This window comes from Alnus glutinosa, chromosome 5, assembly GCF_958979055.1.
Source record: "Alnus glutinosa chromosome 5, dhAlnGlut1.1, whole genome shotgun sequence".
Classification (NCBI taxonomy): Eukaryota; Viridiplantae; Streptophyta; class Magnoliopsida; order Fagales; family Betulaceae; genus Alnus; species Alnus glutinosa.
Genome location: NC_084890.1, coordinates 9,225,687 through 9,240,591, shown reverse-complemented (window position 1 = coordinate 9,240,591; position 14,905 = coordinate 9,225,687). Strand labels below are relative to the sequence as shown.

The 14,905-nt window shown below is 38.3% G+C and overlaps 2 protein-coding genes and 1 long non-coding RNA gene across 6 annotated transcripts; 1 reads left to right on the top strand and 2 right to left on the bottom strand.

Annotated features, from left to right (window-relative positions):
• Positions 1-625: 625 nt before the first annotated feature.
• Positions 626-7,603, bottom strand: LOC133868805 (putative disease resistance RPP13-like protein 1). Of its 4 annotated transcripts, none has more exons than XM_062305821.1 (4): positions 4,097-7,603; positions 2,508-3,979; positions 1,927-2,040; positions 626-1,171 (listed from the first exon to the last, which is right to left on the bottom strand). In XM_062305821.1, exons 1-2 carry the CDS (start codon positions 7,158-7,160, stop codon positions 2,805-2,807), a joined length of 4,239 nt encoding a protein of 1,412 aa, XP_062161805.1. In that variant the 5' UTR covers positions 7,161-7,603; the 3' UTR covers positions 626-1,171; positions 1,927-2,040; positions 2,508-2,804. The 4 variants fall into 4 exon arrangements, with proteins under 4 accessions (XP_062161805.1, XP_062161802.1, XP_062161806.1 ...); XM_062305818.1 differs by having other exon boundaries at positions 627-1,171; positions 1,927-2,021; XM_062305822.1 differs by lacking the exon at positions 626-1,171 and having other exon boundaries at positions 1,712-2,040.
• A 1,345-nt stretch (positions 7,604-8,948) lies between these two features.
• LOC133868806 (uncharacterized) lies at positions 8,949-12,168 on the top strand. Its single transcript, XR_009900405.1, has 2 exons — positions 8,949-9,419; positions 11,896-12,168. It is a non-coding gene; the product is annotated as an uncharacterized LOC133868806 (long non-coding RNA).
• Positions 12,169-12,563: 395 nt separating this feature from the next.
• LOC133869306 (proline-rich extensin-like protein EPR1) lies at positions 12,564-14,659 on the bottom strand. Its single transcript, XM_062306262.1, has 3 exons — positions 14,205-14,659; positions 13,888-13,983; positions 12,564-13,006 (listed from the first exon to the last, which is right to left on the bottom strand). Exons 1-3 carry the CDS (start codon positions 14,657-14,659, stop codon positions 12,913-12,915), a joined length of 645 nt encoding a protein of 214 aa, XP_062162246.1. The 3' UTR covers positions 12,564-12,912.
• Positions 14,660-14,905: the final 246 nt, after the last annotated feature.

Genomic DNA, 14,905 nt, shown 5'->3' with positions numbered 1-14,905 from the left:
TAATATGAAGGTTCACTGTAACCAATGAATTACATTTTGCTTTTGCATTCATAAAAAACAAGCTTTAGGACCTACCAATCCTTGTTTAGTACGAGGGAATTAACAAAACTCAGCTGCTCCCAAACTAAGGGAGATAAATTTGTTGAGACAATAAATTTCAGGATTCCAAAATAAAAAAATAATCTAATCCCATATGACACTAAAATTTAAAGTGGCCGGTTCGACTTAACAAGCCTACATCTACATGCTTGTTAAGCCACAATATTCCTGATCGCATCTTTACTTTACTCTACCTCCTAAGCATCTCTTTTCGTGTACTGGTTAGGAAATTTATCCTATTTCCCAAGACCCATGAAATGTGAAAAATAAGAAGACAATAAAATTAAATCAATCACACACGACATCAAGATTTAAGTTGTTCCCTCAATATGAGGTACGTCCACTGGCGGAAGCAATTACGAAGAAATTCACTAGGAATATGGTTACAGGAAGAAAATTACTCAAAACCCAAAACCCCAATACACCCATATTTCACTCTCATACAAAATGCTTTAGCACACTAAGCTATGAGAGGACAAAGAAATCCCTTTGCCTTTGGTGTATGTCTTTTTCGTTGTGCACCATGACTTCTCTATTTATAGAGGCTGACGAGGTTCTCCTAGTACAAGTCTAACAAGGACACATGGAAATTGGAAACCCATACGATGAAGGAGTTCCAAACCTTTTAGAAACACAAGGAGAAACCGGTTGAGTCCCACCTACTGAAAGAATTGGTGGAAGAACTGGTTTGGTTGCATTGACCAAAAACCAGTGAACTGCATTTTATTTATAGAGCAACACGTAGAAGAGTTTTAAGGGATATCAATTCAAGGTTTGCATCCTAGGAAAACATAGAAAACATTATAAGATACAAAAAAGATGTGTGCTGAGTTTGCGGTGTAGAGATGCATCCCGCAGCATCCGGAAGACATGGAGCAGGAATCCAGGAGAAGAAATGCTGCAGGCTGCTAGTCTGACGAGTAGCTGCTGCTGCTGTAAGAGGGCTGGTCAGCAGGAAATGTGGAGTCCTTTGCTGATTTTCAGGCTGGTTTTGAGGTGCTGATTTTATCCTCTAACACCTACTAGATTCAAATCATCTAAACGTCCAACATTCTCGCGCACTTGTATCTCCCTAATGGACAAAAGCAGATAGTATAAGCAACATTACCAAATAAAGCTTTCTGTTTTGCTATGACAGTCCTTAAGCAAACACTCTTTCAAACTGCACTCGTTGACTTGCTAGTATAAAGTTTAAAAATAAAAAATAAAAAGATTCAACGGAAAAAGGTCCATTCATGTTCTCCGCACATCAAATCCCTCAAGACGAAAGTAATTCTATGAGTTCATGACTCACCCAAAAAATAAAATAAAAAGGGCAATGGGGGTGGAACTGTGAACAATAACATATTAATGGGGATTCACAGTGCTGATTGGTAGGGCTTACAAACAGATTTACAGATTTATAGGGGCTTGAAATAGGTAGAATGGTGACCGAGATGAGGAACTAAAGTCCTGAAAATAAAGAGAGAATCAAAACAAGAAGATGAATAACAAAGAGATAGGCCTTCTAGGAGTCTCGCCATTAACCCATAATTCGCTGGAATTGTTATGAATCAAGTTCCCCAATTATTTCTACAATACCACAACACTTGCTTAAATAGAAGCATAAATCTAAAACTGAAAATTGTGTGCCCCACCTATGATATTGGGAAAATCATTTTGAGTATTGCAACCATTCTTCAAACGAAATTGCTTGATTTGAAACCAAGAAATTCATTTTGGAATGGAGGGAGAAATCAAATCATCACAAAGTGATTGTGATTACTACAATATACAGGACAACGTTCAATCTCCCACACAACATTTACATATATGGTAAAAAGAAACCTGGCCATCGGCAGCTTCGAAAGAATTTTGGGTCGCCCTCGAGGAGATATATTACCATCTTAAGTCCACACCTCTTACAATCTGCAATTCAACACCTAAAAACGGCAGGGTGATCTAAAAAATCAATGAAAATCATAAATATTCACACAAACAAATATAAACAGAATATACACAAAGAGTCTCTCAAATAGAACTGATTTTTTGTTCAATCCCTCTCTCAAATAGAACTGATTCTTTTCCCTCAAATAAGATTATAGAGACAGTGACCCATGTAATTAAGATGTTATTTATTCATATTTTAATTGATAACACCAATGCAATGGAATGCATTTCATTATTTTGCACACAGATAAAAGACCAGAATGAGATATTTTTCCATTTTCTAGTCCAAATCTAAAACATATTGGAAAAAGCTTGATAATATGATTTTTCTGTTGCTATTGGCGCAAAACTACTCACAAAAAAACATTTCACCAATCTCAGTTCACTAGAAAAATGTATACTATTCTTGTGTCCATTAATTTATTCTTTGATTGAGGCGGAAACAATACAAAGAAAGAAGAAAATATCCAGTCACATACCTTTTTTAAATGATTCTCGCAAATCTGTAATCATCAGCAACAAGGCAATTAGTAATGAAAAACTCAATTGTCAAAAGCCTTCTCTCGCTGCTTGGTCACTTAGGCATTTTAACAAACATTTACGATGCCGTCAACTCCAACGAGAATACTCACACGTTCACCAAATCAACAAGAACAACAGCAATAGGGTCTTTCCAACGCCAACATTTAGAAGACAATCAAAAGAGCCTCCCATTCTGGGGATGGAGACCATGAATGCATTGGAAATCAAAGAAGAGACCCAACCAAAGAGTTGTCTTACGCCTCTGAATAAAAAAAATCCTCTGCGAAGGTTCTGAATACAGGATATATGGGCTGATTCTGCTCTTCTCGTTCTGGGTCATAGATGAACATACCATCAATTAGAACGCAAGGGATGTGGGCTATCTTGGACCACTCTCGTCCTTGATCTTTCTTGCAGTGTTCTTTCAGTAGAGGACAATTTTTAATATGAAGTTGCTGGAGTAAGGGAGGCAGACCATTCTTCGGAAAGGATGTGAACATTTCACAGCAAACGATGTGAAGATGCAAGAGTGAGGGAGGTAGACCATCATCTGGAAAGGACATCAACTTTTCGCACCATCCAATCCCTAGTGTTTTAAGAGATGAGAGGTATCGAAAGCCTTTTGAAGATAAGTATTTCAAATTCGGCAAGTTTCTGATGTAGAGGCCGGTTAGAGAGGGAGGCAGACCATCATCCGGAAAGGACAACAACTTTTTGCACCAACCAATTTGTAGCGTTTTAAGAGATGAGAGGGATCGAAAGCCTTCTGAAGATAGGTATTTCAAATTTGGCAAGTTTCTGATGTGGAGGGTGGTTAGAGAGGCAGACAACGTCATTTCTGGAAATGACACCAGATGCGGACATCCACCTCGAAATTCAAGATATTGAAGAGAGGTAAGCTTTTGCAACCCCCACTCAAGCAAGGCCTCAGTGATGTTGCAATCTCTGATTTCAAGTGATGTTAGGTTGGTGGGAAAGCCTTTTCCCGGAAAGGATTTCACACCTGGACATTTTTCTATCTTCAATTCTCGAAGAGAGGTGATGCTGTGTATGCAATTGGGTAGGGCCCGCATTTTCTCACAACCGAAAATCCTCAGCTCTCTAAGGTTGCATGGGAGCAATCCTTCGTCCGGTAAGGATTTAAGGTTTTTACAAGTCAAAATGTAAATTATTTCAAGAGAAGAGTTCTGATGGAAGCTTTTTGCCACTGACTCCAGCATTCCACATTCCAAAATAATGACCTGTTCAAGTGTTGCAGGTAATTCTCCACTGGATGTTAAGGATTTAAGGGATGGACATTGACAAATACGCAAGTACTCAAGAAGAGGTGTGCTCTTACTGCAACTGTTGGTATCATTCTCGTCCAGCAAAATCCGTATATTCTTGCAATGCCATATTTGTAGCTGTTTTAGAGTTGGAGATAGTTGGCCTGTTGCAATGTGGGTCAGTGAATCACAATTATTAATATAAATATGCTCAAGACATTTGCTGTTGTAAATCAATGCCTTGGGTAAAGATTTCATGTCATTGCGTGTGGATGACATACCCTGTTGTGGCTGCTCTTTTACTTCTTCTGCCACCAAAGAAACTAGTTTTTGACAGTTATCAACGATCATATAACTAAGACGGGGGAGGGGTTTTAGTAATCCCACATCATTTGACCATAATGGCGTTAGCTCCTCACAATTTGCAATACTAAGAGATTCTACATTCATAAACCCAACTCTTGGACATGTAAAGTCCGAAATTCTTGAAAGAGACTTAGAGTCTAGTGAGGTGAAGTCCACCTTACTTTTGCGCACCACCCCTGTTGAATTCTCAAATTCTAGTTTGCAAAGCTCTGGAAAGCTTGAAATTGAAACCACCAACTGCTCACATCTTTCTATAACAACATTTTGTAGTGAGGGAAGGTGGTTTGGAAAATTCCCCATCAATTTGGGACAATTTCTAATAGAAAGCTTACGCAGGCATGTGAATTCTCCATCAGGGCTCCAGCTCTTCCATTCTTCCATATCCTTGAAATACAAAGTTTCTAAGGATTCAAAAGGTTGTGAACAACTACCCCCATAAAACTCATTACCAACATTCTTTACACTAGCCATGCCTGCGATGAAAAGGTGTTTAAGTGATGGTAGTTGGCCCGCTGGTGGCAATGATGTGCACTTTTTACAGTTTTCAATCCTTAAGAGCACCAAATGAGGAAATGAATGACCTTTTAACCAAGTCGGAAATTCTATACCACCATAGCGCCTGATAGTGAGCTCTTTCAAAGACTCGTTTGGATGTAGCACGTTAAGTAGGTCTAATTCGCTTGCTCTATCTTTTGACCAATCCACATGGGCGCTCCATTCCAAGCACAACTCATTGAGATCGGGCTTTTCAATTAACTTTGAATCGCGTGCATCCCTGGGTTCAATGGCATTCTCCAATCTTGAGATGATGAGTGTCCCTCGAAGATGCAACAAATAACCTAACTCTTTTAACGCGAAGCAAATGCCTTTTCTGACAATTAGATTAGACAATGTCTGCAAATTAGTTAATTTGCCTATTTGAAGAGGCATCCCTTCCAGTTTATTTGCATTGAGAATGTTGAGGTGGCGCAAGTTGACCAGTTTTCCCAAATTCGAAGGCAATTCCTTTATATAAGAACAACTTTCCAATATCAATGTTTGTAAGTTGCAGAGAGTGGTTGTTGATTCAGGTAGACCTCTAATTCGAGTGTGAGAGAGGTCAAGATACCGTAGATGCCTCAACTCACCAATTGAATTCGGTAGCTCAACTATGCGGTACCCACTCAAAGAGAGCACTCTTAAACATGGTAATTTCGACAACAATTTAAGAGGAACATTATGAGTCAAATAACAATACCCCATATTAGGTAGCATGAGAGGCAAAATTGTTCGTAGACATTTGAGTTTAGAAAAAACCTCGAACTTTTTAGGGCCATCATAACGATCACCCAAATAAGACAAATGCCGAACTTTTATGGAAAATTCTCCTTTGTTGATGCCCTCAATTCTATCCTCCATTCTGAAGCATATATCTCCTGCAACCCGTTGGGCTAAATCATTGATAAGGTCGTGCATAAGAAATTTTGATTCCTTCGTGCTTGATTGTTGAAAAAATGACCTCGACAACAGATCGCGAAAATATTGACTACCCAAATCTTCCATTTGCTTATCTCGTTGTCGCTGAATTAGACCTTCTGCCACCCATAACAAAACCAGTTGCTGCTCCTGAAATTCATAGTCTTTCGGAAGTATTGAACAATACGCAAAGCATCTCTTTAAATGTGAAGGTAGATGGTGGTAGCTCAACATAAGAGCTGGAACAATTCCACTTCTTTCCTCTGGTATATCCCATATCTTGCTATTTAGTGCACATTCCCATTCATAACGGTCCAACGTAGTGCGCAAGAGGCCTCCGAGGGTCTTTGCTGCCAAAGGCAAGCCTTTACATTTTTTAACGATTTTTTCACCAATATCTTTAAGATTTGGATGGGCACTGAAGTTGCTTGCCCCTAGTGCATGTTGGGTAAATACAGACAAACAAGCATCATTTGACAACACTTCCAAACAGTAGGCTTCAATGGTACTTGTCGTTGATGAAACTCCTTGATTGCGAGTTGTTATGACAATCCTACTTCCAGGAGCTCCTGCTAGGAAAGGAGCACTTAGGATAGTCCATTCATGGTAGTTCTCATTCCATAGATCGTCAAGAATGACTAAAAACTTCTTCCCTTTCAGTTTTTCCTGGAGTTGGACTTGCAACAAATCCAGATCATTGTCATCACAGCTTGCAGAGGTACTGACAGATTTTAGAACTGCTTTTGTTACCCTAGCAGCATCGAAGTCTTCAGAAACACAAGCCCATGCTTTCAATTCAAAAAAGCTTTGCACTTTTTCATCATTGAATAAAAGCTGGGCAAGAGTTGTCTTTCCTATACCTCCCATGCCAAGTATAGGAATCACAGAGACTCCAGCCTCACTATATTTTTCACCTAGCAACAATTCAAGCATAGCCTCTGTATCTTTTTCCCTGCCATAAACATGACTATCATTCATTACAGAAGTTGGCGCCGGTGTCCATCTCCTTCTGTTTGACCTCTCATCAGCAGTTTCTTTCAAATTCAGTTGATTTTTCCGTGTCTCGATATCATTGAATCGATCAGTGATCTCCTTTATCTTTGATCCCAGCCTTCTATTGATCTTAAAACGACTTGGAGTAAAACGAGTAAACCAAGAAACGACTGAGGTGGTTTTCCGTAACTTACTTGGGGGATCCTGATTTTCAGCCGCCGATGCTTCAGTGGTGAGTTCATCCACAATGTCGTCGAGATCGTAAGCCAAGTCTCTGAGATCATCCAACCACTCTTTCACAGCCCTGTCACTGTGTTGCTTCTCCTCCGCATCATCAAGCATTGTCTGAATTCTTGACAGCGTTTTCCTCCACTTGTCAAGATTTTCTTCAAGTCCTGCTCCGCGTACGAAGTCCAAAAACTCGGGAACCACCAATTGATCCCACAGTGATTGAATGAAGGGAGGGAGAAGGAGCTCTCCCACTTTCTTGACTGAAGAAACAAACGACGACGACGACTCTCCTGTGTTCATGGTTTTCTTGGTAGCTAGGAAGGAATGAATCAGGAAAACGATGTAAAAGTGAATGGAATCTTGTGTGAAAGCTCGGGCAGTCTCAAAAGTTGTTATTCCAAGGATTCAAAACTGCATGCTTTGAGGAAGTAGTGGCTGTTTGTGGCTTTCTTTGTTGAAAGGAATGAATCAGGGAAGGAAGCAAAGATAGCGAAGGTCTGAAACGCAGAAGTAATCGGTTTGTTGTGTGAAAGCTTGAGGAGTCTTCTAAGGTGCAAATTGCAAGAAGTTCAAACTGGTAAGAAGAAGATGGGACGTTTGTGCTACGCATGGGCATGCTTTTCTTCAACAATTCAGACTTCTTTACAAGTCTTCTCCCTCGTCAAATTATGCGCGTCTCAGCTTTCTACTTTGACTGGAGTCCACCATAATTGGCCACATTCAAGAAGCCAATGGAATATTCCAAAACTCTCTCTTTCTAGTTTCTATCAAGAAAAAAAAAAAAAAAAGACAAAGAATCAAAGAATCAAAGAAAAAGATTTCCACAATCCAATCAAGTTCATCAGCACCACTTGCAGTTGTAGGGCTGTGTTTTTTTTCTCATCAATACCTATCTCTACTACTTTTTAGGCTATTGGGTATGCACATTTGAACATGCCACACTAATAAATTCTCAATTACTTTAAATTCAATCCCAAATAACCATAACTAAACATTCAAGCATTTGTATAGGAAAGAACTTAATTACAACAGAAACAGAAAACTGTAATTTTTAACTTTATTTATTCACTCCAAAACAATTAAAAAATCAACTAAAATAAACATCATCACAAAAAATTAAGTTTTTTCTCATTGCTTCGGCTCATCCATTACAAAGCATTTACATGCGGTAACAACACCGCTGAGAGTTATGATTAATACACAGCCTGCTTGCTCCTAAGACAAAAGGACTGTGGATCGTTCATGCCTAAGTTAATAGTTCTGTTTGTTAATGTGTTTTGAAACGTGTTTTTAATTTTTTTTTTCTTAAATTAATGGTGTTATAATGTGATATAAAAGTGAAAATAATTTTGACTCTTTTGTGTTTAGATTATTTGTTAATGTTTTTGTTTTGAGAATAAAAACAAAAGTGAATGGAAAGAAAAGTTTTGTTTCTATACTGATCAGAAATTCTCACTCACTCTCAATTCAATCCCAAATTATAACCTCAACAGGGGGTCAAGAGGGGTCAAATGCCCCTCCTCACCTCCCAAAAAATGTTCTTACCTTTGAAAAAATTTCTCTTGATGCCTTGGCTGCCCACCCCCAGCCACTTATCAGGGGGCAAATTGTTTCCAGGATGATCGAAATTCACGACTCATGGATTCGTGATTTTCCTTCTACCATTGTTTCAAACGTTCTGTAATAACTAGGTCTAAGAGGAAAATAGGAAATTAAAGGTTGAAGACGACGCAATCATTGTTTCTTTTTTCACCAAAACGTACCGTTTAACCAATGTCTTCAAACGCGTGGTTGAATTGTGCTAACAAACTCTGAAAGCCGAGCGACTTCAAATCCGTTCTCTCTTTTTTGGAAATCTGTGCCGACTTGAGAAACCTTTGAGCATATGGCTACACGTTCAACTAGAGAAAAGATTCTATACTGGTCAATTGAGAGGAGTCAACAATTGTTTTTTTCATATTGCACCTTTTACTAAGAATTTCCAAATGAGAAAGTTCAGACGCATCTGCGGCGTGGATTTCTGTTCGGCGGTCGGCCATCCTCCACCGGTATTCTTTCTATATCTCTCCATTGATCTATACAACCCAGAGTAGTGATAGGCAGGGGCCATCTTGCCGGCCCCTGCCCGGCCCTTTCCTACGTGGAAAGGGCCATTTCAGTTTTAATATTTTTTTTTAAAACAAAAAAAAAAATTAAAAATTTCAAAATTTGAAACTAAAACCAGCAGTACCCCTATTTTCTCATTTTTGTTCCCACCAAGCTTCCCCCCAAATTTTCCCTCCCTCTCTCCATCCACCCATTTTCTTCCCACTTTCGTTCTCCATCTTCGGCCACCGTCGTTCTCCATCTTCGGCCAACGTTCGTTCTCCGTCGTTCTTCCAGTTCCGGCCGTCTTCCAGTTCCGGCGACCATTTTCGCATGAGCCCGCCACCATAGTTCTCCATCTCCAGCCTTCTTCTGTCGCCGGCCGTCTTTCATCTCCGACAGAGCGACCGCCGACGAGGTCCCCCAGTTCCGGCGACCCATTTCCGGCCCAGATTTCCCCCATTTCTGGCTTCGGTACCGATCTCCCCCATTTATTGGTTTTTTCAGTTGTTTTCGGATTTGCTTTTTTTAGTTCCTTGTTGTGATTTGTGGTTTTTTGCTGTTGGGTTTCTGGTTATAAAATTCCTTCTTACATGTTTGTTTATGTGGATTGTGAAACATTGTAAACCGAAAAACTCCCATGGAACATGATGTTTCAGAATGGGATGTTGATGCTGGGTTTGGGTCAATCTCTGAATGGGTATTGGTTCTTGCTGCCTGATTGGATATTGTTTGATTGTTTGTGGTTTTTTGATTGTTTGGGGGTAATGTAACCGAAGCTCCTTAGAGGAGATGTTGAAATCCTTGAAGCATGTGAGTACCCGATTTGTTGGAAATTGTTTGTGGTTTTTTGATTGTTTGATGGTCTTTCCATCTAGTATGCTGAAAGTTCACAAGAAAGTTGCATAAAGAATTAATTTTAATTTTCCATAAAGAATTAAAAAAAAAAAAAAAAAAAAAAAAAAGAGGAGGAAAAGAGGTGGGTGATGCGTGTAATTGAATTTGAATCAGGTGAGCTGCACCCATTAGCCCAACAAAGCATTAATTTAACGATATGGTATTGTATGCAAGTCATGCAATCACTGATGTTAACAAAAATAGGATGCTAATTTTTTAATGAATGTTCCAGCTGGGAGGAGGAGGAAATATCATGATGATGTAACTGTAATTGTGATCATCCTTGGAACAAACTAGCGCACCCCAAAGGCATCAATTTGCATATTAGTTTTTAAGAATGCCATCTTCCATCTTGCAGTAATGTACGTCTGGTGATTTCTGCCTGATAGGTGTAATCCTCAAACTGTATATATGTAATGTGAGAAACACTTTTGTTCTTGTTCTGTACAAAAGTTTATTATTACCACATTCTTCTTGTATGACACTCACAAATTGCACGGCTGCCCTTTTCTGTATGCAAGGCCAGCATTGTTTTCATTGTGGTGAGAAACTTGCAAAGGTGGTTCATAAATTTGATTGAATCTGGTCAAGTGTTCCCATATGGAGAAATAACTTCTATTAGACTAACTAAAGCAAAGTGTGGAATTTAGGTGCTTTCTTTTTTTTTTTTTTCTTTTTTTTCTTTTTTTTTTTTTCTAAGAATCTCTTTTTCTCCCTAATGAATGGTTGAACAATCAGAATCTCCAGCATGCCTTTTCACATCAATATAATAATCCTACCTGTTTCTTCTAAAGCCATATTTTTAGCTTCTTGGCCTTTAGGCTTGTGACAATGGAGCTACTGTTGGCAATAGCTTTTATTTTTGTTTAAGCTTTTTGTTCCTCATGTGGGTGGTTTTCACAAGATTTCTAGTCCACTAGCATATAGATGCACTTGGTGCAATTTTATTTTTTATTTTTTATTTTTTTAATGAGAAACAGGACAGCCTTTTACCCAATTGGCCAATTTTATAGTCGATGCACCAGTAGGATCGCCCATGAATCAAATTTGGAACTCCAAAATGGGTGGCTTGAATAAGTAAATAAATAAATAGATTCCTGCAGCACAGAAAAAAGAAAATGGTCGACAGGTTCTTTTTATGTTTTTCAGAATGTCAAATAATTTGGATCATTTGGGTTGACCATACTAACCCAAAGGAATCAAAATATAATATCCAAATGGCATGAAGAGGAATGGAACAAGTCATGTGGTAATAGAAGCACTCTTTTCTGTCTTTGTATATATATATTCTGAATAGAGCTCTCTTTTTGTTTTTTTTCTTATTAATTTTCCATCTAGTATGCTGGATGCTCAGATTCAAATCTTAGTTGTGCTGGTTCAGTAGGTTGTTGAAGTGCAGATTGGACAATTTTTTTTTCCCTTGATAAAGTTTTACTTTGATATTGATTTTAAAGAGTGCATGAAATCCTAATTTTGATTTTGATATTGATTTTTTTGTCCAATGATCTAATATTGTGATTGAACCTAATCAAGGATCTAATTTGATGAGTTTATTATGATTTTTGGGGTCATGGTGCATCACGAATTCATGATGGAGGTGGGAGATTGAGAATGTTAGCATTCTGCATGTGGGTCTGATTTGGGTTTTTTGAATGAATGAATGTTGGTTTATCAAAACTCTATTTGGTTGCACCAAAGTTTTCAACAGAAATTGAGTAGAGAACCATTAATTTGATAGATATAAAGCAATTTTTTTCCTAGATTTCTAAAGCTTTGTAATTTTTTTTCTTGATTAATTGAATGTAGTAGAGAAAAAACTGGTTAATATGAAATGTTGTTTAAGCTGAAAGACGGTTTTCGAGTTTGTTATGTTATTTGGGTTTAAGAGACACGTGAAGATGGATAGATTTAGTCGAACATGTTTCTTGGTTTTCAATAAATGATCATGTTCCTTGATGTTTAATGATTTATTTGGTGGGTTAAATTTGTGTTTCTGTTGGTGTGAATACCTAAACTAAATTTCTAATTCATAACTTTGTGTTGCATTTCGTAGGGGGATTGTGGCGACAATGAAGATGTTGGAGTCTGATATTTGCAAAATTTTCTACCGAGCTTGTCAAAGCGTTTGCTTGCAAAAGTGGTTCCCTTTTTTTTTTTTTTTTTTTTTTTTCAGATCCACCGAGTAGCAATGCCATTCAAATTTGGATACAAATGCACACAAACTGTTAACGGCCCATTTGAATAAACAACACTTATGCATAGTTGTGGATATGTTTTAACATGGCAAACATGATAACAAAGGTTCATCTTAATATGGGCTTTTCAACTTCATGTACATACGAGTAGAATTCTAGTACAAGAAATGGAACAATCGAACTCAAAAGACCATTTCCTTTCAGTTGCACCTGTGCATCAACTATAGCCCGAATAATTACCACTGCCAGAGAAGGAAAATGAAAAGGCCTGCAAGGATTTTTAATTGGATGGTTTGGCTATTCAAATTTCTGTGATCAATTTTATTCTGTGATGAAGGTATGTTGACCATGCTCAACTTCTTGCTCTGTAGAATTGGTAATTAACTTAGGATTAAAATTGCAATAATGCGGTAAAGAACAGAGAAAAACTGACCGGAGTTGACCAAGACAAATGAACATATTGTCATGGTGGAAAATAAAATCTTGTCCCAACCATCAGCAACACAGCAAATAAAATGAGAGATCCTTTGGCAAATCAACACAACAACCCACCGAATTCCATTTACTTTTCCTGCCTTAAAAAGTTTACAAAACTTAATCACACACACCAATATGCAAAATGTTTACAGAACTTAACCTCACACATCAATATGCAAACATATCAAGATACACGATTTTTACAACAAAAAAGGTTCTTCCAAGTTAAGATTATTAGTACATGCACTTTGGCGTTGTATGTAACCTCTGGAAAGATACTGCTAGTCTCAACTTCTAAGAGAAGGTTATATTTGCAATCTCCTTCAGTAATCATCTCTCCCTCCTCCACGTTGCTGAACTCCAGGAAATGAATTGGCCTGTGTTCCTCATGGTAATATTCACGAGGTGTCCCGAGCTTTCACCCCATACTCCATACTAAGTGCTTGTTTCACCCAATGAAGTTGAAGCTCCATATGAACCATTATTCGGAATCTAGAAACAAAACCCATAATAAAATTACCAGTTAACAAGAAAACCATTCAAGCATGCCACATTCAGCTTTGTGACAACATTCTCATTCCACAATATTATTTTGAACGAAAAAAAAAAAAAAAAAAAACTTACAAAATCACAAACCACTCTTTCTCATGGAATTTTTATCAAACATATGGAATGCAAAAACAGAAACACCAATAACCAAAAATAAGAGTCCCACTGCAAGATGAAACCACTCTTTCTTACCATCCATCATTGCCTTGTCCTTATAAGGATCATGAATCCCAAAATCGTAGCAAAAAGAAGCTAAAAAAATCCAACCGCAAATCATAATGTAGTTTTTAAATCTACATGCATCTCTTAAACACAAAGAACCCAACAAAATTAAAAACCATCTTTCGGCTTAGCCAGCATTTCATATTAACCAGTTTTTTCTCTACTACATTCAATTAATCAAGAAGCTAAAAATACAATGCTTTAGAAATTCAGGAAAAAAATTGCTTTATATCTATAAAATCAATGGTTCTCAACTCAGTTTCTGTTGAAAACTTAGGTGCAACCAAATAGAGTTTTGATAAACCAAAATTCATTCATTCAAAGAACCCAAATCAGACCCACATGCAGAATGCTAACATTCTCAATCTCCCACCTCCATCGTGAATTCGTGATGCACCATGACCCCAAAAATCATAATAAACTCATCAAATTAGATCCTTGATCAGGTTCAATCACTCAATCACAATATTAGATCCTTGTTCAAAAATTTCATCTTCCACCAACAAACCAAAACGAACCCAGACCAAAGAAAATGTAAAGAAAAAAAAATTGTGCCTTGTGTAAAAAACAGAAAAATAAAATAAAAATGAGAGAAACCTAACCTTGGTTCCGTCAACGGTGGAGATAGCAAACAGAGAGATGCGGCTGGCTGAGTTGGGGGAACGGAGCTCACGGTGGAGATGCTTAAAAGGATAACACTACAACATCAAAGAAAATCCAGCAACTACAAAACTCATTCCAATATTTATAGCCACCAAACAGAATCTTGATAGAAAATCAAAAGGAATACAAATAATGCATTATCTACACTTACACAGCCCAAATCTTAGCCAAATCTCACCCAAAAACAACTAAAAATACCGGATCTAGAGAGAAAATCAAAAGGAAAGATAAAAAAAAAAAACTAAGAAAACCTTACGGTGGATTGGCTCGTCGGCGGTGGTGGTTCGACTGGGGCTGCTCGTGGCGGTACGGTGGTTGGATAGTCAGGGCCGAACCGGAGATGGAGAACGCACGGTGATTGGGTTTTGGCCGGAGATGGAGAATGCACAGTGGTGTGGCGGGCTCGTGAGTGGTCGACGGTGGCTGGCTCGTGAGTGGTCGACGGTGGCAGACTCGTGAGTGGTTGAACGGTGGCGGGCTCACGGTGGGGTTGAGGAGAGGAGATGGAGATCGAGAGAGAAGGAGGGAAAGATTTGGGGGGAAAATGGTTTGGGGAAGAGAAATGGGTATAGAAGATGGGGATGGGTTTTCAAAATCAGAATTTTCTTTTAATTTTTTTTTTTTTTTTAAAAAAACATTAAAACTGAAAATGGCCCTTTCCACGTAGGAAAGGGCCGGGCAGGGGCCGGCAAGATGGCCCCTGCCTATCATTACTCGATTTTGTAGATTTGGGGTGATGGTTTCGGATGATGATGTTGTTAATGAGCTCGTCTATCCGTAGGACGAGAGTCAGACGCTCGTCCGACTCTCGTCCTACGTGGCATAAAAATATAATATATTATATATTTATATATTAAAAAAAAAAATGCAGAAAAAAAATCACTGCACGCGTGAGCTTTCCCCTTTCCCCCCATTTCTTCCCCCAAATGCCCTAAAATTTTCAAAAACGCTGCTGCT

Excerpts from the sequence above, each read along its gene's own strand:
- LOC133869306 (XM_062306262.1), bottom strand. The coding sequence starts at position 14,659 with ATGATAGGCAGGGGCCATCTTGCCGGCCCCTGCCCGGCCCTTTCCTAC. Across the intron at positions 13,984-14,204 it reads CGCCGACGAGCCAATCCACC|TGTTATCCTTTTAAGCATCT; the intron begins GTAAGGTTTTCT and ends TTGATGTTGTAG. Across the intron at positions 13,007-13,887 it reads CCACCGTTGACGGAACCAAG|ATTCCGAATAATGGTTCATA; the intron begins GTTAGGTTTCTC and ends TTTTGTTTCTAG.
- LOC133868805 (XM_062305821.1), bottom strand. The coding sequence starts at position 7,160 with ATGAACACAGGAGAGTCGTCGTCGTCGTTTGTTTCTTCAGTCAAGAAA. Across the intron at positions 3,980-4,096 it reads AAAAGAGCAGCCACAACAGG|GCCAACTATCTCCAACTCTA; the intron begins GTATGTCATCCA and ends ACATTGCAACAG.